The following is a 24,817-nucleotide window of genomic DNA, read 5'->3' on the forward strand; positions in this document are numbered from 1 at the left end:
AGACCTTACCCAGCTGCCTCCCTCAGCAACAATTCTAATGCATCTCATCTTAACAAGGGTCAAAAGTTTACAAGTTACATTAGCTTCTTGGTTTGATGCACATGTCTTTGGATAAGTCTTAACACAGATACGTAATTATGCTACAGCAGTGCCTCAGCTACGTAATGTTTCATAGTGCAATACATTATGTATTACCAAACGCTGTTCGGCTGTTCAGCATGAAACTTTAGTGCGCACCTGTCCTGTTTTGGTTAGAAACATGACGTGATGAAATTCTTCCTGTGGCACCTCTTCGCTGGGGTTACTGGTTTGCTTTTCTAACAGTCCTCAATTCCAAATTTTGACATACAGAAGTGTTAACCAGGAGATGAAAATCTTTGAATGCTACTGCCTTTGGACAGACTAAGTGATGAATAACTCTTGGGTCACAGAATTCAGTCTGCTGCCATTGCAGGAAGATGTATCACACAATTCCCTCTGGAAGGTAGGAAGCACCCTCTTGAAAAGAGTGCAATCTTTATTCATCCCATTGATCCTGACAGGACCCTGTTCTGTAATTTTGCTTTTCTGGTGCTTAGAAAATGTCTAATTTAGATTGTACGTGTATTCATAACCCCTTTTAGTTTTTCTGCTCTTTTGCTTCAATATACTGTTCCCATCTTTAGCATTTATTTGTCTGATATTTTGGGAGAAAAAAACCATATTTCTTTAAAGTTTGTTCTGCAAGATGAAAGAAGTAATTTTGGATCCTCTTGTAGATTAGATGTCCTGTTCTCCTGTTCATCCCAGTATCTGTGTCTCTTCAGAGTGGTGCTGGAGAAGTACCCAAACCACTTCTGTATGAGCTGAGGCAATACTGCAAATAACTACAGCACCATAGTAGGGCTATTTACTGCCCTTCTTAGCAAGATGGATAATGGTATATTTCTTGCTCAAGGAATTACTCCATGCATATGGGTGCTGAGCTGCTTCACATACCTGCACTAGCTCATTTAGAGTTTGTACTGACTTGTGCCTTGTAGTCATAACCCAACTCTTCCTATTTCCTTTTCACTAAAAAAACGTGTTTAATCATCTCAGGCCAAACCACCAAACTCTGCCCATGAGTTCCTCTCTCTTTACATTTGGCTTATATTCCTGACAGCTTTTTGAAGTCAAGATGTGAAACTGTATTTCCACGTAAGCCAAGTGAGCCTTTTGCTGAAATCACTTGATGTTTGCTCAGGTGCAGTAGGTATATTGGGAAGTGAAATAATCTTTGGCCCTCTCAGTACAATATCTATTGTATTTGTGATTTAATGAGTTGCCTTCCTGTTACCCTGCTGCAGAACTGTGCTTGTCCTTATTCATTTTTTATTTTTCACTTTCTCTGAATCTCTGAATGCCTCTGTTCCTATGTGCTTCCAGTAAATAGCTGATCGTTTTTGGTAATGAGTTACTCTTTCCTACAGGAGGTTTTACTATGGAAGCAGATGTCATTCATTACTATCAAACACACTGAAAGTTATTTCTGATGGTACATCGCTGATGAATTTATCTAATGCTGTGTAGACATTCAACCCAAGCTTTAGCACACTTCAGATCTATCAGTGATAAAATTTTTCATTAAGATCTATAGGACTTAAAGTTAATTTAGGATTTTTCTTTTCAGTGGTTCAGTTGTGTAGCATAAAGTTTAACATACTGTTTCAATTCTAAAATGCCTCCACCTCATTGATTTTGCATTTACCAAAATGTTCTTTGCAATTGTCTCACACTTGATGAGTTCAGCTCATTTAGCAGGGTCTTCCCTTGGAGTCACCCAATGCCTGCGAGCGTGGTTTCTGACCTCCGAGAGTAGTTTTATTTTTCCATCTTGGCTTGGAATCTGCAGCTCTCCTTCCACGTGCACCCCCTGTGCATGTCTGGAGTGGTGTTCCCCTTGGGCTTTCTGTAGACCCGCCTGAGCAGCCTTTAAGCACCACGTGTATCTCATGCAAGGTGACCTTAAAATAGACACTTTTGCTAGGCAGTCCCATTTCTGTAGGGCTCAAGTAGAATGGCATGTGGTAATTGTTGGTGTGGAAGTTTTCTCTATCTCTTCTGTGTCAGAAGAAGCAGGGAAATCCACTCCTCACATGCTGACGCTTTCAGAACTGTGGAGTTCTTCAATTTCTTGCAAAATTGGAAATTCAGTAAATGATTACTTTAATGCGGTTTAGTATTGACTGCAGGTTAAAACTACAGTCATTTACATCCCATTAAGGGCTTGCAGTTCCTTTGATGGTAAAACAAGTAGCAGTTAAATTTCTTTTCCAGCTTTTATACTCACAGCTGGGTCTGTCTATAGAATATTGTGTTGTCTTGATTAATTTTTCTATATGCATTTTTATGGTATGTGCTACTCCTAAAGGCAGGTAGGTCATGAATTCTTCCTACTCCTGTAACTATCTCATTTCTAAAGAGAAACATTAAAGATTTTTTTTTTTTTTTGGGGGGGGGCAGCGGGAAAGGCTTTTTGAGCAGGCTTGAAAACAGGAAGTCAGTCATGTTATGGTATGTTTCATCTAGGTCGAATGCACCAGCTTAGGCACTATGGAGGGAATTGAAATAAACCAATGCAATAGTAAAGGGAAGATGTATTTCTATAGTTCTGCTGGCACTAATATGGTTGAATCAAATAGCTTGTCTCAGATGATTGCTAAACCTAACTGTTCAACATAAGCATTAAGGTTTTTAAAATGAAACGGAAGTCTAGAGATTTGGACATAGTAACGGCTTGAACATACGTATTAAAGATGTCTAATAAATTACACCTGTGCTACTCTATCACAGGTACGGAATAAAAATACGATCACTAACTAAAGGTGAACAGATAGGTATAGGAAGTGATTTCTCCATTCTCTGCCAAAGACAGAATCATGGTTTTACAGTAACAGTGCCAGCAAGAGGCCAAGAGTGCGTGCCTCAGGGCCTGCAAACTGCAGGGCAGCGTGGAGACTGTCCAGCCCTCTTTAAATAAACTGGCCTGGCTGTCAGGAGCAAGGGAGTCTGTGCAGAACTCTGGGATGCTACCGCTACAGTGATTCCTGTGGAGCTTGACTAAAATTGCCAGAAGAAGGTTGGACTACGCGGTCTGCATTGTGACTTGCTCGTTGTCATCTCCTGACCAAGTGGGCTCACCTGTCTTCCCTGCAAATCAAACCAGGCACCTTCAAGCTAATCTAGATCTTGCAAGCACTTCTCTGGTATCACCAGCAACGTACAGCTCTGCCCTCGTGCCGAACCTGTGTCCCTGGTATCTATTTGGGTGAGGCTGCTGTGGGAGCGGGTCCCAGGGAGGAGCAGGCTCTGGGAGGCGGCGGGGTGCTGGGCTGAGCCCTGCAGCCCCACTGGCAATTCAGAGGCAACAAGAACGTGTTTAAAAATCACTGAGCTCACGCGTTGCCCCTCAGGAGGTTGTTTCAGGCTCTCCCTCGCAGAGGTACTTTGCAGAGCATAACTGCAGGTTGCCTTGGAGCAACTGAATTGCTGGCTGCATTTCTGCCACCTGCAATCCAGACCCTTGGAAAATGGAAAGTGTCATCTTGACATTAAGTTTAATGATGAGGCTCATCACTGCATCTCTATGACTTTTGAAATTCCCACATAATACATAGATAAGTTGATACATTGATAAATCGAGCTGACACAGCAGGATCCATTTAACCTTTGTTAAAAATTCTAGAAACGACATGTTAGAAACAGTTGGTGAACTTCATGTAACTGCATATTTTTCTCAGGGTTATTTTTCATTTTCTCACTCCTTTCTGTTTATTTCCTGGTTCTGGCTGGAAGGAAATGTCAAAATACTGCAAAAGAGGCTATTTGTACAGCATTTATGAGCCAACTGGAAGGAGGAAGCACCTGAACTCTCATGAGAACATGTTTTTGTGAGCTTAGCAGTATACACTTGAGAGATCCCAGTAATTAAGGCAATGCATTCACAGGGGTGGGAGTTGTGTCCATTCTGAGACTTGTATATCATTAGTTGTAACAATTCTGGTTAGTTAAATTTTGTTGCTCTCATTATTTGAATTTTTGAAGAGTTTCATTCATGTCCTCTCTAGAATCGAAAACTCAATAAATGAGCAAATTTGTGTTTACAGACACAATACCATTAAATGTAGGTACAAAGCAAGGAGTGTTCTGAAGCAAGAATGGATTTTTGGTTGGAGTTAAGGCTTCCTGTTAGTGAATGCATAGCTGAGACTAGAGGATATTTTTGTGTAGTACTGTTTATACTGTACCAGATGAAACATTTAAAAGTTGAATGTTAATAAAGCAGCCCCCAAAGTAGCTAATGGACATTCTGGCCCTGGCCATAATAGTAGCTGCCATAGCTGCCACAGAGGCTGTACTGTTTCCTTGCCTGTTCTCTATCTCCATTTGGCAGTTTAAAAAAGTGTTGTACAATAAATACTCCTGAGACTTCCACACGATTACTGAAAAACCTAAACTGCATTTAGTTTGTTTATAAAAAGTCCTGAGGCCCTGCTCTGCAGAGCAAAGGTCGTGGAAACACATGTTTATAGCTTCACAAATGCTCTATACTCCTTGAATGGAGGAATTTATTTGATTTAATCAGCATCCACAGGGATCCTGTAATTGCATAATAAGTCATTTATTATGGGAGTAAAAGTATTTTTCTAACTGTAGCCTATGTAGCATGGGTTTGTAGCTTTAGACTAATCCACATAGTAAAAAGAGCTTTGCAAAACAGTCTGACTGGAGTAATGGTGTTCTGTGATGAGCGCGCACTTGCAAGGCTATTTAATCATCAGAAAGTGTTAAAACAACAGGCACATTATCACCATGTTGGATGTAAAAACTGTTCACCGTTTGCCTGCCTTCAGCAATTTGAAGTGCTCAATGTGAGAAACTGGAAAGCCATCCCAGATAATCCAGTTGGTGGGTGGTGAATATGAGTGGGGGAATCCAAAGTTTGTCTTTTCTACTTACACTGGAAGGTGGCCTTTCAGCTACTACAGGACAGGAACATGGCATTTCAGCCACTTGACTACAACTTGGATACTGAATTACAAACAGGTGTACTTGTATACAAAAAAAAATAATCAAACCTATAGCTGTTTAACTCTAATAGTCTTTCCACTGAAATAGTAATTGTCTGGGTCATGAATGACACCACTGGGAGGTAGACAGAATAAGGCTAAGGACTAAGGCTTCATCCTTAAAAGGCCTTGGAGATAGAGAAGTGAGACATGCGGAAACGAACCCACCTCTTCCAGGATCATGCTGGTGTAAGCCCTGGTCTCTGAAACCAGGCAATCCTTGCACAGCCATATCATGGATAATTCAGGCTGTGCTGAAAAGTTGCAAAGCAGTTTGTATCTGTTCTGGAAAAGCTTCTGAGACTGCAGTTTATGGTTGTTGATGATGATCAAGTGTTCCCATTTGCTAGCTTGTCTTAAACCTAGAAGAGCGGTTGAAGAGCCCCAACTCCAAACAGAGTTTTAGAAGGAAAACTGGAAATCAGTTTGGTGTTTGTTGAGGCTCAGAACACTGAGGTTTTCTTTCCAACAGATGATGACCTCAGTAACACTGTAAATAGGTTGTTCTGCACTTCCTGTGTTTGTGAGGTCCTAATTTTTTTGTAGAACTTGGGATTCATATTTTCATACCTAAATAAAAGTGGAAACAGAAGGAAAGTTAACTTCCTTGGTTTTGCTTTTAGGTATGCTTGAAGTGTGTAAGCCTCAGTCCATGGAAATTTTGGACCATCACCTCCTTCTCAGCTGCATCCTGGTCCAGTGAAATACCATCTTTCTTAGTGCTTCTCCCTGTGCCTGCTGTGTCATATATGTCAGTACTAGATTATTAATATTGAACTGTTGAGATAAAATGTAGCCTGAACGTCTTTCAGATCAATGAAGCAAGAGTGACTAACCTGGTTGAGTTAAAAAATTATGGTCCTAGTTGTCATGGTAGGAAAATTCAAAGATGCATTTTGTGGAGATTAAGGTGTGAAATTGGGCATTTGGCACCTGAGCTGAGGGAGGCAGGTAGGGGGAAGAGACAGAAAAGGACATCGAGTCCCACCTTTCACTGGGCTGTTTTTATGCGATTTTCTTCTGTGTCCTCTTTTTTGTTTTCTTGTTAGAAGGTATTGTGGATTTTCATCCAATTTATACTTAAAAATATTTTCATTTTGTTCATCTTTCCCTCAAGAACATTTTCTGCATCTGTGTGGGTAACATTTTATTATTTTCTTTTGTGACTCTTCAGACTTTTATTTCCTGTTCCTGTACTTGTATAATCAAGTGCTATCTCAGCAATTTAGACAGAACTCCCATTGAGCTTAAGCTGTAATAAATGTATGAATCCTGCCTTCATGTTCAGCATAGATTCATGGTATTCATAGAGATCTAAGTCCTGACAATCTCCCATGGAATAACTTATTTATTTTGAAATTATTCCCATAAATTTTTTGTAAGTATTTCCACATTTTAAGGCATATTCTCTTCAGCGAATTGAAAGCACTAGCTGAAGAAACAAGGGTCTCCTTCACACAGACCCATGTATAGCAGGCGTGCCATTTCATAGCCTTTAAACGTCCAGCAGTCTCATTCTCTTTCATTTGGGATATGAAGACTATTGAAGTTTTCACTGTTCACTGGTCATAGTAAGCTCAAGGCACAGAGCACTAAAGCCAGACCAGGAGGAGCAGGATCAGGCCCAACAGGACTAGATGAGGAGCAGGTTCATCCAGTAATTACAGCACAAGCAGAAGTGATCATAACTTTTGTCATTTGTATGGCTTTCTCACTGAAACAGCTGTGGTAGAGGTAAGAACATAATGTGTCATTCAGTCCTACTGTCAGCATTGTTTCTGAATATTTAAGTAGCTCCTGTTTAGATAGGAGCTCAGATACGAGCAGCAGTGATGAACAGACAGAATGCCTCTTTGTGCCGCATGGCTTGAAATGTGATGACTGCATGTTTGGGCTGCCATCTCCTCTCCGTTATTTTGCATAAGGATCTAATAAATCCTATGTTGAGAGCTATGTAAGTGAATGGTGACAATAAGAAAGCAATTGAAATGCTCTTGTTTATAATGGGTATAGCTAGTGAAACAGACGGATATGTCCAAGAGAAAGGTAGATTTCCCAGATCAGCCCTACTGTATCTAATAAGTATTTAATTGTCTGTAGAATAGATACTCTTGAGAATAATCAGGCCTTTTATGGGAATTCACAGCATTGTTAATACTCCAAAGTAAGAGGAGAAAGTTGGCACCAGGCTTAGAGGTGAAATGAAGAAGTCCACAGGGACTTCTGTTCTTTTGGGAATCCACATAACAAAACGGTACTGAAGAATTTGGTTAAGTAGGCTGAGAGTTCAGCTGTTCCTACTGCAATCTTATCTGTTGATGTGGAATTTTTTGCTGCCGAAGGTCACAAATAAATATAAAACTGCTATTCTGATGAAAAATACCAATAGTCTCTCTTTCTTACTTTCACACACAGAGATACTGCTTGGCCAGAACTAATGTTAGGTAATAGAAGTTCAGATTAGTGCCAAAGAAACTATGCTGTATTACACCAAGAGAGAACCTGGCTCCAAACTATTACTTTTTTTTTTTTTTTTTTTTTTTTTAATACACCCTACATGTCTTTGAATGACTAATTTTTCCATAAATTGTATCTCTGGGTGGGCCTCCTGCTAATCCTGCAGATTCTCACTGTGGGTTGATGATTTGGTGTGCATCACTCAATAGCTGTGTATGTCTTCTGGTCTCCAAGATACAATGGAGACTTGATGGTGAAGGCAACTGCCAAATCCTAACAAACTTCTCAAGTATGAGGGGCTTTTACACATTTCCTTCTTTTCCTTTTTTCCATTGTGTAGTTCTAAGCCACTGGTCTCATTTCCCCTGCTAAATTGTTGCAGATCACTCAAGCTTTCACTGTTTCTCTCTTGCTTGCTTTTTCTCCTTTTCTTCACCATCAGATGATTCTGTCATTTCTCATTCTCTCCTTGAGCCTCTGCTCAGTGTATTTTTTCTCTCCCAAACTGCCTTCAGTCACCAATTAACTATTTGTCCATTTATTTCAGCCCTTGTTGCCTAGTCTGACATCACCCCTACTCACCCTATTCTAAATTTTGCATTTAAAGTCTGAGAAAGGTTTCATGGGGAAGGGTTTGCAAAGTGAGATTGTTGAGGAACATCAACCAGGAAGGCACTTGTGCTTAGTGACTGGAGCTTATACCTGAAGCCACTGAACCAAAGAGAAGTTTAACAGACCATAGATAGCAAGATGGAAGAATGCTGAGCAAACCAAACCAAATTCCATATAGAAATGAACAAGAAGCCTGTTGTGCGCATGTAGGAGGACTGAAGTCTTTCTCAGAGACAACCCTTAACATCCTTTTTTCTTGAGACAGTTCTGAAGCGGGAGCCATCAATGTACAATTGTAGCTTTAGCACATATTTCATAACTCTCTTATTACTTGCACATAGTCAAAGATTATAGGAAAACTTTATTTTTAAATAATACATACGTGGTTTTTAATTTCGAATTCCTTTGCACCTCTATCTCTCTCTTTTGCATTCTCTTTTTTTTATTTTTTCCCTTCTTCTTTAGGCTCTAAGAGACAAGTTAGAGCCAGATGATGCTTTGATATATGAAGAAGATCTGGATGATGAAGACTGTGGTGAAGCAGAATTTGAGGAAACCATGAAATTGAAGCTGCTGCGGAGAATCGCCTCTCTAGCATCCAGACTGAGGGAGTTTATTGGCAACATGATAATCACCACTGGAAAAGTTGTTGTTACAATTTTACTTGGTTCAGCAGGTTGGTGCATTTGAAAAATTTCCTCCAGAGCCCATTAGATTATGCGCTTAACAGATGAGTTTTCAGCGCTTTGGCACCTGCAGGAATAACAATGGAAATTTTTAAGGGAAAAGAAATTGCTGCTGATTTTATTTAAATTAACTTCTTGGCAGGCATTGGAATATGCTGAGTTGCTTAATTTCTTTTTTTACTAATACTGTGTGGCCTATCATTCTGTATATGACTTTCACAGTTGCTGTTATATAAAAAGGTAAATGATTGCATATTATAAGTGACTGTATATTTTATATATATATATAATAATGTGAATTCATAGATTTAAAAAAAAGAAAAACTGAAAAGATTAATAGGTCAACCATGTAGTGTGTAAAAAGAGTGATAAGCAAGCTTCATGTTGGGTTTTGATGTGGTTGGTAGAAGTAGCTGTTTTGATATGATCTAGCCAACCTTTTTATATGACATTTGATTTAGTACCACATAATCAGCTACAGCCAGAATGGAAGTGTACAAAATCACTGTAGATTACAATTAATGTATTCAAAATTGGATCATGCAATTGTAAATTAGTGTTTATCTGCCTACTCTTATGGTTGAATGGAGTCTTTATATACAAATTATAAGTACAAGTGTAAACGTAATGGTAATATGCTAGTATATGAAGTGTAAAACAATAGTACAAAAAATGTTTGATAAGGAATGACAAGGACTGGTCAGGTGTGGCCCTTTTAGTAAGGCCTTTCAGTAAGGTATGATTATCTGACAGCCTTACATGTAGTCAAATGCAAAGTAATCTAGAATCTAAAAAAGGGAAAAAAATAGGTTATGTGGATCACCATGAGGCCTGACATCAGGGAAGAGATGCCATTAAAAAACAAACAAACAAACAAACAGAACAACGTGATGCCATACTGAAGTTGCATGGGTGAACATCTCCCAGGAGGGATGAAGCAGAAGGATCACACAACAGTGGCAGGAGGCGGTTTCTTCTGAGTGGTGATGGGTAGCTTGTCTGCAGGACTCCGACACATGCCAAGAGCTGGGAGGTGTTCGGAGGAGAGTTACAAAAAGGGCTTGAGGTCTGGGAAGCCTGTATTCCAGAGAGAGACCTTGAGCTTAATTAGTTAAATACTTCCTTACTTACTGTGCCAAGAAGAAAAAAAAAAAAAAGATGAATGGTGATTTGACTGCAGCCTTAAAGTACTGACAAAGGTAGAAAGTGCCTCCATTTTTTTAACAGACATCTCATCTAGTAGAAATTATAATATAAGCCAATAGTTAAGTGGTAAACCTACGTAATTTCAGAGCAGAAATAAATTTTGAATTTTTCACAGCCAGAGTAAATTGCCATAATGAACTACTTATTTATGGACATAGTGGAGTCTCCTTCTCCTAAACTGTTTAAATAAAGACAAAGTATTTCTTTGGAGGAAGAAAAGAAATAGTTACAGACTTGAAGAAGAAATTGCTGGCTAAAGTTTTACAGCCCCTGTCATGAAGGCAGTCAGAATAGATGATCCCTGTGCTCCTGTCATGCTTTTGAACCTGTGAGCCTATGGAAATACCAGCAAGTTACACGCTGGAGCAGAGACAGGGCACTCCAGGCTAAAGACTTAGTCTGAAGTACAATGTGAAAGGATGTGGTGTGGAAACTCAGGCAAAATGACCGTGGATAAGAGTCCTAACAATGCCTGGACTCAGTCCAACTGGAGACCGACCCCTGGAGTGCTGCCCCCAAAAATCACAGCAAGCCAGCACCTGGCAAGGTGCAGGTTCTCCTGCTGGAGTGGCTGGCCCGGCTGGAGGGCCAGTGGCTGTACCAGAGCCATGAGCCACCAGGAGCCTGCAGATCTGTCCTGAGGAAGATGCCTCCTAGGCATGCACCAGTAAAAAACTTAAAAACAAGTTGAGGCAGGAGTCCCTGTTGCTTTGGTCCTGTTACTTTAGAGACTCCACTGGACCGCTGTGCTGGATGTAAGCTCTCATATGTTATTTTCACATGATTGCCACTCTTGGACATGTCTCTTTTCTGCTTCCTCACTTATTTTTGTAGGTCACCCGCAGAACATCGAGGCTCTTTCGCCAGTTAGACATTTTAACAAGTGAAATACTCTGCTGCCTGTGCAAGCGCAAAAACTATAGATGTATGTAAGACAGCAGAGTCTTTGTCATAGATAAATTACAAGTTGCTAAGAGTTAAAAATTAAAAATATCAGACATTTACTGAATATTTGCTAGATTTTGTCTTGATCTTTTATTTTCAGTATATACATCGGGATGGGTTTTTTTGGTTTTAATAGCTCAAGATATCTCAACATTTATATGAGAAGGCTTTTCACTGTTCACCCATTCATGCCATTTTAGCGTCTTGTATTTAAAATTCATTTTGAAGTCCGATACACTAGTGTTCTCAGGCACTATTGGCTGGCCTTGCAGCCATGCTTCTGGTTTTCTCCGTGCTCTGTGAAGCATCTTTACAAAGAGAAGATTTCATCTCAGAGGAACATCTGGAGAGAGGTTGTGTACTGAGTGCTAAGGTACAGCAGAAGTGAATTGAACAAAACCAGATCTTTTTCTTCTAGTCTCAAAGCTAATAGTCTTAAGAGCTAATGGTAATAATTAGCATGAACACTAATGGGATTAAATCGTTTGATACACTTCCTGTCAGACTTAAGTTTTAACAAATGCTGATATTTCCCACACTTTTCCAACCCTCCATATTTTTGTCTTTACAGGTATGATGGTGCCGTCTTTGACATCAGCTGTGTATTTCTTTGTATTTTTGGGCCTGTGCACATGGTGGTCCTGTTGCCAAGCATTTGATCCGCTGATATTCAGCTGTTTGTGTCTATTTATGGCCATATTCAGTGCAGGGCACTTGATTGGACTTTATCTGTACCAGCTACAGTTCTTCCAGGAGGTCATTCCACCAAAAGATTTCTATGCCAGGTGAGCGAAATTCCTTTCCTGTTCAATTGTGGGCATAGGGTGCAATGCTCTTTTATCACATGTCATTGCAAATGCTCTTTCACACAATGCTTTGACAATTTTTATGCATAACTTCATGTTCAGTCTTGGAAGAGTCGAAGGATTTCAGGCTGAATGTTTTTGGATAATAGAGTGAAGTCCCACCTGGGCAGTTGTATGCAGAGTGCTGGGACAAGTTAGAAGGGGAAACTGATTTTTCGTTTGGACGGAGTGATACTCAGATGTGAGTGAGAATGATTTGGCTAAGACAGGAGATAAGAGAAATCAGTGGCAGCATTGAGGCAAAGGCAGTGTACATGTGCATACTTCTGGTAGAGGAAAAGAAATGCTCTGAGGTCTAATGTCATAGTGTCTTAACTGGGGCAAAACGAATGTGTGGTGCCAGCTCTGTGTGCAGAGACTGAGGGCTGCTGTGGAACTTCGTCTGCTGTGCATAATACTACACTGTTAGTACAAAAATTCTCGGTGGTCATGCAGAACGAGCTGGTCTTATGTTCCTATTGACACTTAAGGCAAAAAGCAGCATTTCTACTTACTGCTGCAATAAATATTGATTGGATGTGATTTCACTGACTCTTTAATTTTTTTTACATGCTTTTATACTGTAATCTAAATAAGACTAAGTGATGGGAATAATGGGTGTATTTTATTCATTACTATTTTTTTTTCCTGCTGAATTACTACTTTTATTTCTGCTGAATTACGATTGCAAATTGTTTTCATAGTATGTGGTTTTGGTGCCATGGTAATCCTTACATTAAACGAAACATAAACCTTAACTTTATTTCTAGTAAGCCTATTTTTCCTTTTAAGTATTATAAGTTGAACATAAAAGGATATTAGATGTACTGGGGAGAAACAATTAATTATTTATATCTCGATGCACTTCCTTGAAAACAGTAAAAAAAATGAGCTGCTTAGCTACAGTAGCTGGTACTTTAATACTTATTTTGACATTTTATTTAGTACAGATTAATAGATGTGTGTTTTGTGATGTTGGAATTGCTAACTTGAGGCTGATTGGGAGGGCATAACGTTACCTGAAAGATAGGAAAAGATCTGCTTTGTTTATGTTCTTTTGTGCCACCTAGAGGTAAATGGATGATTTCTACTACCAAGTAGCTAAAATGTTCACAGCTTCCCTAAAACTTTTCTATTACGCTCTCCATATATTAAGAAAGAACACATGGCTTCAAAATTCTCAACTATTTGGCTATGAGGATATCGTCTCACAGTGTTTTACCCCCAGACAGCAATAACATTTTCTCAAGGAGAGGAAATATATTTCATACCATTTTGCTAGAATACATGAAACTATCTTCATATGCATCATTTGTAAAAGTATCTTTTTTCTTTTTAGTATTTTATTATTAATTTTAAAACACTTTCATTTTTATTTACTACGATTAATTTAATCTCAAACTTATTTTCTGCATTTAGTCATGTTTTGGCAAATAGTGTAATTCTACATTTTATGATAAAATTTTGTTCGGTACAGATATGCCACTTTAACTTAGTCACTAATTTTTGAAATTAAAAAATCTGATTGCTAATAAGTTGCCCCTGCCTCATTGTTGAAAGATAAAGCTCAGTCAGAGTTTGAATTAAGAAAAGACCCGGTGTTGGATTTGGGAGTATGGACTGACCTTTTGTAAGCAGAAAATTATGTTATCTTCTTGGAGAATTTCTCTTGAATTGTACTGTTGGGTACTTTGCCTTTTACACATGATATTGTGTGAGGAACTGATGTTCCAAATTACACAGGAAATTATGTTTGAATATATAAGACACTGATGAGAACTCAACAGGAGGTGCAGTAAATATATCTTCCTTGTTTCTTTAATGGCAGTTGTTTCTGCTATGGAGTTACTTTAATCTGCTTTCAGGGAGATGTGTTTTAGGAGCATCAAGACAGGTGTTATCAGTGCTTGGAAACGCAAATCTGAGTGTGAGGAAAAACCCACTAATATGATTTTTAACGATTGAGGTAGGACTGGTGAATAAGTAGTGGCTAGAGGAGGGAAATGAGAGACACATGTACTGGAATGGTGCAGAAAAAATATTTTCGCATTTTTCATCCTAGAAGAAATTTGATACCATGCTATTTTATGTGCCATCTTGGCTTGAAGCAGAGCTAAATATGCAGAGTTCCCATTAATACTAGTGGGTGGTTTGCATGGGTAAATTATATGCTGAGAGAAGAATCTGTTTCTCCAAATTCTTCTCTGCTATTTTCACCCAGAAAATGCTGTTTAATATCTTCTTACAAGAGGAGGACAGCAGATCATTCTCATACTTATTCAGTTGTATGAACTCTCCTTACCCAGTTGCACTGAACTCACTGTATGAAAAAAAAAATACAGCAGGTAAACATATTTGCGTGTGTTAACTTTAGTGCCATTACAAACAGACCTTTATCCATATATGAAGGGGAAATGAAACCTGAGGAAGAAGAGCTTTTATTTCTCTGTAAGGTTTTGAGGGCTCAATCCCCAGGTTAAGATCTCCTTAGCTGCAGGGGCAGATGTGAATACTACCCCTGTTGGGCTGCTGGTGGATATTCTTTCTCTGTGCAGAGCATAAGGGTGGCACTTTAAAAAGCTGCTAACATCGGTATTTCTGAGTTTGAGTTCTCAAGTTGACAAGAAACGTATAAATTGTTTCTTTTCAATAAAAATGTGTTGTGTCTGGATAGTAATGCATTCAACTTGCCACTCTGTTGATTGATTTCAGACTAAATGAAGTTAAATTATACCCAAACAAGATGGAAAGTTCTCAAGTTAACAGTATCTTTTCATCATCCTTGTGCTGCTCCTTCCTTTTAAGAATGCCTCAACTCAAAATTGAGCACTTGTGATAGTAAGAAGTGACTGAATAGTGTCGCCAGAAGAAAGCAGTTTTCTTGAAAGGCATAGTCTGAAATCTGGTGAATTTACACATTTTCCCCTGAAACCTTATGTCATTCTGCAAGTGAAGTACTTCCCCCCAAAATAGGATACTGTGATCATATAGCCCTGTGTATTTGCCAGAGTGCTCCTAGCAAACACAAAGGCACCGAATCTCCTACAAAGAGTCACATCTACTGTTGTGGCCCTTGTGGTTCTGTGATGTGCAGATAGAAGCGGCACAAATGCAAAGACCCATCTAAATGCCATCCAGTGTGCGCTAGGATCTGCAGATGGAAAAATGTATCCCCTTCAGTTAGGAGTTATCTTCTTGCACCAATTAATACTGGTTAAAAATACCAACTGATCTCTGTCAAACAAAATGTCCACATTCATTTTATAACTTCATTTAAAATAGATATCTACATTCTGGGTTGACTTGCTGCCGTATTGCAAAATTGATGATTTACAGAGATGGGAAAACAATAGCAAGAAGTATCCATGTAAAGCAAAATTGTGAAAATATCATATTTCTGCCATAAAATTCTTTTCACCTGAGCTAATAAGTCAATGAGGTACAACGACTTTAGAAATTATGTACAGAGTGTCACAGCCTGAAAAAATATGCAATAATGTGTTTGCCATTTTTCAAATTGCTGCCCTCTTTCTTCCTGATGTTTATTTTGACAGAAGGGTTTAATAGGGGCAATGAGAAGGCCTTGCCAACATGAAGAAATAGGATCAGTGCAGCGGTATGAAGTTTATCCTGAGTCAGTAATTATTCCTGTCCAAAGCTGTGCTTATAAGCATATTCGTTTAAAGATCCAGTAATCTGACACATATTAAACCCTATGTGCTTTCTTAGAGTCTTGTATTGCTTGTAGTTTTCAGGCTAATAATGTTGAAAATAGTTTAAATACAAATTGTTTCATCTACAGGTAGACACCACCCTTATAAAGTGAGGCAAACCCAGGAGTCCAGGGAGTATCATCCGCTTCACAGTGGTACATTATTTCACATTTTCTTCAAGTGAATGGGAATTTGGAATTACACAACTGATTGCTTTGTTGCAATCTGAGTGAGGAAGTCTAATCCAAGACTGTCTTTTCAATGGGAAATTTTCATCTGAAACAAGCCTCTAAATCTCTTTAAACAGGACTTTTTAAAGAGGTTTTACAGTGATAAGCAATAAGCTTGCTTAAATTACTCTATTTTTGAAGGGAGTGTTATACTGATATTTGCTACAGGTGGTAGATTCAGAATATACAGTTTCTTTTCGTATCTGAGATGAGTCCAGTCCAAAATCCTCCATTTGAACTTCCCCGAAGGCTTTGATCTAGATACGGAATTTGTAGCCCAAATGCTCTGTTTATCCAGGGTAATAAATGAATAAAAGCTTTAAAAAAAAAAAGGCTTAAAAATATTCCTGCAGTTGTTAGATCAGTGTGGGGCATCCAGCTACATATATCTATATCTATATAGATATTTTTTTTCTAAAGTAGAGGCTAAGTGTCCTAATAAAGTCTCAGCAGGAGAGCAGATATTGCCAACATAGCAAGATGTAGCTGATCAATTATCTTGTCGTCAGTGTCTTGCCTCTCTCCAGGTCAAAGCACTGACCTTCTGCTGCTTTTTTGCCTCCACTAGAGCCAACGTGTTTCACCTGAGCTGCAGCCACTGTTAGTCCTTGCTGCAGACCATCTTTGGCACCTGTCTCAAATGCGACTCACCTCCAAGAGGCAGAATATTCTTATCCTGTATGAATAGCTAAGGTTTTTGGAGTTGCCTTGCAACCTGGCGATAAGCCAAGTGTTTGACAAGGTGGAATTGTAGAATCAGAGAATCACAGGACAGTTAGGGTTGGAAGGGACCTTCAAAGCTCATCAGGTCCAACCCACCTGCAATGGGCAGGGACATCTTCAAATAGATCAGGTTGCTCAGAGCCCCATCCAGCCTGGCCTGGGATGTCTCCAGGGATGGGGCATCTACCACCTCTCTGGGCAACCTGGGCCAGTGTTTCACCACCCTTGAGTAATTAGAGTATTTGAACTTCATTTATGTGCCCTATATTGAGTTGCCCTTTGACTGCGACAGCTTTCATGCCTTCTGCCTGATTTTTGTTGCCACTCACCACCATGGCAGAGACCCCTGGACACATGCCATGTAAAAACACAGCCCTGCCCTTCTGCTGTTTCCATCATCTTCTACTAGCAAAAGCACACCTTGTAGTCACAGAGCATGCTCCAAACTGTGCCACACTAGCCGTCATGTTTGTCACAGTGACCACATCAGGTTTGAAAGCCAGGATTTCTCTCTTGCAGAGGAAAAACAGTTAGCTAATCGACATTATTCTTGTGGAAGTTTTGCAGCCGAGCTTCATATTAACTGTATAATGTACCACATCTTAGGAGACTGTTAATTCTACTTAGAAGGCTTTAGCGAATGTGCTTTCCTAAAACTTTATCTTCAGTTTCATCATCTTTTTAAAAATTCTTTTGCAAAGGAAGGGAATGATTCTGTTAACAGTTTAGAAATACAAGTTCAGACTCCCATTGACAAAAGACTGTAATCAGCCTTGCTATTATCATAATCTCCTTCTAAACTATGAGGTAGCTCAAGGCACCTGGGTTCATCTGGGCCCCTTTTCCCATGACAGTTTGGATGAGATGATCTTTTGAGGACCCTTCCAACCTGGGTTGTTCTACGATTCTGTGATTCTGAGAGCTCTTCTGAATCGCATGATTCTGCCAAGGTGCTTTATCCCGGGCTTTTGTGCGCCATACAAAATGAGTTTCTCAATATTATGCTAGGAAATGTTTCTGTACTACAAAGTAAGTAGTCCATTTACTATCAGCTGAACCATCAGAGTCTGTGCTGTCTTCATTTTTTATTAATTATGTCATAATGTATATCTGGTGATCAAAAAGATTCACACCTTTAGCTGTGGCTGGTGACCAGATAGCTACCAGAATTCATGACAGCATGGCAGAAGAGTTGAAAATATAGCTGAATCATGGAATACTGGAAAATTCATAGTAAATCTTCTAAACTTCTCCATTACATTTGTTTTCCCTTCCTAAGAGGAAGATTTACTGGTTCTTACAAACTTTGCATATTCTTTAGTTCCCTTTTAGTATCTGACTTCACTGGAACAAGCTGGTATGGTTTATATCAGAAATTGCTCAAGATGACTGAGAAAGAAAGAATCCTGTTTAGTGAACCCTGCTCAGAATTTCATTATAAATTGAACTTTTTTCAAGACTGAAAAGGTTAATAGATTTTTTTTTTTAACTGTTTTGAGTTTCACACTTTCAACAATTCTGATAACACTGCATGGAATATCCAAATGCACTAAGAGAACCAGTGGTGAAGTTCCCAAACAGCTGTAGCAAGAAAGCCTTGGAAACATTGCAAAACTACTTGCTATTGTGAGATTTCCAGCTTAGCGTCTGCCACACAGGCATTCAGAGATTCATCCAAAATGAATTCACCTCTTTCAACGCTTATTCAGAGGGATTCCTTGGAGATTCACTCATCAGCGGGCATGTAATAAATGTCCATACCGCACTCACTTTATAGCAGATTTGTACTCAACATTGATTTAAAATGGTTAGCTCAGGTTTTGGTGGAAGTCCAGTGGTGACTACAGGGAAGTTGATGCAAACTTACCCAGTTTTGCTAGGGAGAATTTGTAGCCCTTGCTGATCTTTATGTGGTTATTAATACCCATCTCTTTCTAGCGACATACTGCAGTTCTTTAAAATCAGGAAATTCTTGTTTGTGCCAGGATTTACAGCAAGTTTGAAACTCTCTGCAAAAAGCAGCAGATGCAGTAGTAAGTAAACTGTAGTGATTTCTCTGGCAGAGCAGCCCTCCCAGCCTCCCTGACAGTCTGCAGTGGTGGCTCTCCATCCCCACGGCAGAGCCCTTGGCATCCACCATAACCGCCACCCCCGCGCAAAGTGCCCAATTTAGCCTTGGCAGGAGCAGGCACGACTTTATTCATGTTAGTGGCCTTGCACCACGGGTGATTTACACCCCTCTGTCTTTCTCTGGGCTTGAAAGAGTTGTAAACTGAGAAACATGCTAAAACCTTTTCAAAACAACAGGATTCTGCCCGCGGGAAAGACCAGTTTCTGAGGCGTGTTTTGCTGCAGTGGCGAGCCTGCGACCGGGGAGCTCCGTGGCAGCCTGGTGGGGCTGGCCCTGGCGATGACTGGTTCTTGTTAGTGGGGAACAGGGAGCCTTGGCACTCCCAACAATGTGCTGTATCTGGAAACCAAGCATAAGCTGCAAACATAAAAATCAGTCACCATCGCGTGACATAATGTTGGCAAGTTGCCACTTCCTTGCTGTCTCCTGCCCCCAAATAGCCGTGTGTTACCGTAAGAACAGGCAAAGGTGCCTCTTTCTTGGAATGTGTTGAAATGTTGGCGTGAGAGGGACAGAGGGAAGTGAGAAAGATTTTAGAAGTGCTGACATAAATTGATGAACTTGCCTGCTGATTCTGATTCGACCGAACGGGGTGTGCAATCGCTCCCATAACAGCCTTCCCACTTCTCCATCCACTTAGGTAGCTGACTTGCAGGGGACCAGCACACCTCTCCACTAACAGAGGCTCTGCTCGTGGTCAGGGAGAGCTGGATCACTCCACTCTCCCATACACACCATGCATCTGCTTATGTGTATCCGATTCGCACACTGACACTCAAAATACAGACTCCTTGCCTGTCACAGATTGTCCTGTGTGGACATGCAGAGGATGACTGAGAAGAATTGACCCTTTAATTTTCTTTTCATATTCTTTGAAGAACACGGATCTGCAAGCTGTGATCATTGAGCGAGTGCCTGAAAAAAAAGCTGGAAAAGGAACAGACAGACATCAACCCCTCCCCTCCTACTGGATTCGGAATGTTGTTGCTTTGGGGATATTAGGAGACATGGATTACAACTGGCAAACTTCTCCTGGCATTGCAAGCTTGCCTCTACTGTTTTCCTGAGGTCAACCTGCCAGCCTTTATTTTCATATTCTAGCATGACCAGAAATTGTGATGATAAATATTTAGCACTTATGTAGCTCTTTGTGTTTTCAGCTCGCTGTAGAAGCATTTGAAAATGAATCATCTCACATTCCTCAGAGGTAGTACAAAAGACAGTCCTGAGTAAGCTCACCTGAGCACACTCGGAGGAGTTAGTCCTTGACTGTGCAGGAGGCGATCTCCATCAGTTCCTCTAAACACTCAGATGGCTGTGCTTAATCTCTTGTTTATGTTCATTTAGCTGAAGTTGGGAACTTACTGATAAAAAGTGAACCAATCAGGGTCTGATTTGAAACAATTTAAAATGAGCTATGTTACACAGCTTTGGTTTTGAAATGAGTTAATTAGGCATTTTGTCAAGCCTTATTGGTCATTATCTCATTATCATCTTTCCAGTATCTTGCTATTTTATTTTCTTCTTCTGTCTAAAAACAAATGGGAATCATAGCTTGCATTTCTGCCTTAGTGCTTTCTCTTCTAAAAAAATAATATCTTCTTTTCTCATATTTTCTACTACCTTAATTTAGATCTCAATCACTCTTGCTTTTTTTTTTTTTTAATCCATTTCACCACCGAGTAAGTGGAAAATCTCTTTATCCCCTGCATGCATCACTGAACTTAGCAGACCGTCCCAGTGTGACTGAAAAGTATCATCATTCCCTTTCAGAGGTGGAAAAATTCCCTAACAGAAAAGTTAGATGAATTGCGTAACCCCCACAGATAGCCAGAGCTTGGAATAAAACCTATAGTTTTTGGCTGCCATCTGTGTCCTTCCTAGATCACAGACCAAGTTACCTCGAAGTTAAAATCGGTATGGAGCACATTTTAAAACAATTTCTGTTCTTCTGCATATGTTATTCTAAGAGATAATTAAATCTCTCAAGCTGGCAGGCAGTTGCATGGTTAGTTGTTGTACTAGGTCACTTGCACGTTCTGGTCATGTAGCACCACCTTGCTGAATGCTGGTGCTCACTGGGGTTATTTGAGCATGGTCTCCTTTCCCTAGATGATTTCTGCTGAAGCTTTGCACTCAGTGGTTTAGCTGTGTAAGTGCATCTGTCCTCCCAGCACCTGGGCTTAGCACAAGGCCGACCACGGGCTGCACAACCTGTTGGAGTTTTGGGAGCAGGCTGTCCTCCCTTCACATCCCCTGCACTGCCTGTGTGAGACTTTCTGAGGTGGGACTGTTGGCTCCTGTCCTCTCAGCAGCTCTGCCAACTCACTTTGAAAAAGCCATAACCTCAGTTACCAATTGGCACAGAACGACATCATTAAGCCGTGCCTCCTGCTGTGTGCTGAGGGGTCCAAGCTCACCCTCTGGCAAGGGGAAGCCTTTCTGCCCACGAATGTTTCTGAACATGCCTTCGGCTTTCTCTCTCCCACTTTCCACACGGCTCCTTAGAAACCTGGACCTGTTTTCTCATTACTTTCATCTCGGAGAAGAAAACACGACTAAACATTAAACATGTTAAATTTCGTTACCGTGATTTGGGTGTTGTCCTTCCCCAGGCAGCGCTGTTCAGTTTGGGCTGCTTTTCGTTTGCCCGGATGGTCGCAGGGAACATACACGTATGTGAGGAAGGGGAATGGGTGGCAAACCACTGCACCTGGTGCCAACCAGCCTCCTCCGCTGGAGTGGCTTTTATTTCTCCATCCTCTCATCCCAGCAGCGCTGCCTCAGCTCCTGCAGCCTCCGTGCTCCCTGAGTTGCCTCCAATTTGTAGCTGAAACTGCTTGAAAAAAACCCCAGCCTGGTGCATTTACAGTAGTTTTAATTTAGTGACAGAACGAACAACCATCTGCCTAATTCTCTACCTAACACATGACCCAGGGTGCTGCTGTCAAAGCAATGACACTGCTGGTCCTGGTGAGGAGGGATTGTGTTGAAGGAGACACTCTAGCTAAGGTATCAGGCAGGGGCCCTAAAGCACTTTCTTCTGCAGCTTTATCCCCATTTTCCCTTCTTCTTACCATCCTACCTGATAGTCCTCCCACCGCCAGATGCCCAGCTGTCTTATTGGGATGAAAAGATACTGGAATTGCTGCTCCAGCATGTTTCTTCATCAAATCATCACGTCTGGAAGTCCCAGCAAAGGTCCCCAAAGGCTACAGCAACACCACTGCATTTCTAGCTTGCTGATATGCTGAAAAGAGTAACATCAATATCAATACTCACTAGAAACTCAGGGCACTGTTCAGCTATGTCATGGGTAATGAAACGGTATGAGGGTTCAGAGAGGAACCTACTGATGGGATAGATCTTCATGTGTGGCTCTTGAAGATACACTTTGTCTCAGTAAACAAGGGATTAATAGACCCACATCTACTATTAGTGATAACAGTGGGGAATTATTTCCTCTAAGGCAATGAAAACACGCTACGAGCTTTTGGAATAGAAAATCAGTACAAAGCTCATTTACTGGATGAAATGTGCTATATAGCTCACAAATCTTTGTGCTCAGACTTAAATTCCCCTCAGGGCAGCTGCTTTATTTCAGATATATAAAGTATTTGAATGTCTGAAGTTCGGTCATTTTTAATGGATGCCCAATCCTTAATAGCTTCCAGTCACATAGTCTCAGAGAAAATTCCATTATCTGGTTACTTAGGTTATATAGCAGATACTATTTAACATCCTGATTTAAAGTTGTTAATTCATTTGGGAGCAAAATGATTTTATTGTGGCTGCTTATATGGTCATTTTTGACCTCCCTGAATTAAGATTTGTATTGTATTTACAGTTTTTGCAAGCTTTTATATAATTCACAGCCCTTAAAGCTATCCTTTCTCTTCTACAGCTTCCTGGATTAATGGCCCATAATTTCTCTCTGTCCTCATTATGTGGATGATATTAGTACACAAGTTTTAAATTACTTATTTTTTATGAGGTTTCTCATGCAATAGATGTGCATTTGAAATTAGTTTTTCTTTAAAAGAAAAGTCACTGATGTTCAGAAGAGGGTGGGAGATATACCAGGGCTGGTTTTGTGATTGCCAGAAAAGCTTTGATCCATTAGAAACTATGGAAACCAAGACTTGGTAAAAAAAAAAAAAAAAAAAAAAAAAGTACATAGACATCTGCTAAAGAGCTATAGAAATATGATGATATTAAAACAAAAGTTAGAATGATGTACTTACCCACCAAGCCTATATTCAGTGTGTGTATGCCTGTATTATACCGTTGTGATAGCAACACTCTGAAGGAAAACACTTCCAGTCTTAGTCTACATTTTCAGATATTTTTTTTTAAAAAGTTATAAACTGTTAAGCTGAAATTTATCATAATACTTCTCAACTAAACAATCAAATTTTGGTGTTATTGTTAATATGGCACAGTTCCACTTAGCCAGTTATGAATTATCCAAGCCTGAACCAAAGCAGGGTCTAGGGCTTTTAAGTGCTAAAAATACTTGCAATGCTTTTTAAAGCCAGTATCACTCTGAAAAGGATAAATTTTATAGCTTTAGTCCAGCTGTGGACTGACGTTTGTGTCTGCAGTATCTCCCTACACAGTTGTCCTGCTGAGCTGAGGAGAAGGCCTGAAGGATCAGTTCCTTCTCTGTGGAATCTTATAAATAACACGATTTGGAAAGACAAATGCCAATTTTCCTTCCCCCCCGCCCCTTAAAAAGCTCTGTGAAACCAAATGCCTTCTGCTCGTCTTAACCCTAATTCTTTGGGATGTTTAATGCATTTCAGCCAGCTTTCCCACCTCTTTCCTCCCTGTGTTCTGCTATTTCTGTAAAAATGTTGTGTCAGTTCAAGATACCCTGGAGCGTTTGCCCCAGCATGGTCTGAATTCCCAGTCTATAGCCTAGAGAGTAACACCCTTCTGGAAGGCAAGGATGGGCCTAGAGTCAGCACGGGACTAGACGAGTCCTTTCCAATGGCATGTATGTCTCTGGGCATTTAGCCAAAGGATGTACTGGGAGGAGTGGAGTGGCTCACAGGATTCCCTTGGAAGAGACTTTACGGATATAATTTAAGGATCGTAACTTGTGTGTCGCCCTGCCATCCAAGTACAGAAAACTCAACAGAATGGCTTGTGTGAACAGGGGTCTCCTAACTTTTAGGAGAGTTGTGTAGAAGTGATATTTTCTGTTTGCTAATTCATTTTTTAAGTGTTTCTGCTCCTTCACCCCTCTTCTCCCAGGTGGTTTTCGAATTTGACAAGAGTATGTACCTCCTTTAAGTCAATATTGAAAAAAGGTTCACTCTTCAAGCAATGCTTAGAGTTTGGTTCAGTATTTCACAGTCATAGAATCATAGAACCATTTGGGTTGGAAGGAACCTTAAAGATCATCTAGTCCAACCACCCTGCCATGGGCAGGGACATCTTCCACTAGACCACGTTGCTCAAAGCCCCATCCAGCTTGGCCTTGAACACTCCCAGAGATGGGTCATCCACAACTTCTCTGGGCAACATGTTCCAGTGTCTTACCACCCTCATGGTGAAGAATTTCTTCATTATATCTGAACTAAATCTACTCTCTTTCAGTTTGAAGCCGTTACCCCTTGTCCTGTCAGTACTCTCCCTTGTAAAAAGTCCCTCTCCACCTTTCTTGTAGCACTCCTTTAGGTACTGGAAGGCTGCTATAATATGAATCTCAATCTTTGGAACTTGGCCTGTGAAACATGAAGTTTTGCCTTTTCTCCCCATATGTCAGCCCACTTTCCCTAGAATAATAACAAAAAAAAAGATTTCTAACACCACCACCGCCTCCCAGAAAAAAAAGCTACATTTTTTTCCCATTTTCTGGAGCTTATTAAGTTACTTTTTTGTAAATAAACTGTTGCTCCTTTTTCTGCTCTGTCATCTCCCTGCCTCTCCTCCTGATCTACTTCACTTTTCTTCTCGTTTGGCCACTTTTAGCATCTCCATTTTAGGGCTCATCTGTTCAAATGTCAGTTTTGATAGTCCTTTCTCCTACCCCAGACATGCAGGCACCACTCCCCTCTCCTTCCATGTGAGAAGAGTGAAATAAGTAAGCAAGAGAAGATATCCAGATGACATAAAGATTCAGACAGTTCATAAAATCCAACAGAAATTGAGAAGTTCTACAAAGATGGATT

At 40.2% G+C, this 24,817-nt stretch overlaps 1 protein-coding gene across 1 annotated transcript in view; it reads left to right on the top strand.

Annotated features, from left to right (window-relative positions):
- The window catches only part of PIEZO2 (piezo type mechanosensitive ion channel component 2), a 309,138-nt gene that overhangs the window by 171,482 nt on the left and 112,839 nt on the right, over nt 1-24,817 (top strand). Inside the window, exons 6-7 of the mRNA XM_065628394.1 lie at nt 8,625-8,835; nt 11,568-11,781. Of these exons, the coding sequence (XP_065484466.1) occupies nt 8,625-8,835; nt 11,568-11,781 (425 nt within the window). The remainder of the gene's footprint in view (nt 1-8,624; nt 8,836-11,567; nt 11,782-24,817) is intronic.

This window comes from Caloenas nicobarica, chromosome 2 (genome assembly GCF_036013445.1).
Source record: "Caloenas nicobarica isolate bCalNic1 chromosome 2, bCalNic1.hap1, whole genome shotgun sequence".
Taxonomy (NCBI): Eukaryota; Metazoa; Chordata; class Aves; order Columbiformes; family Columbidae; genus Caloenas; species Caloenas nicobarica.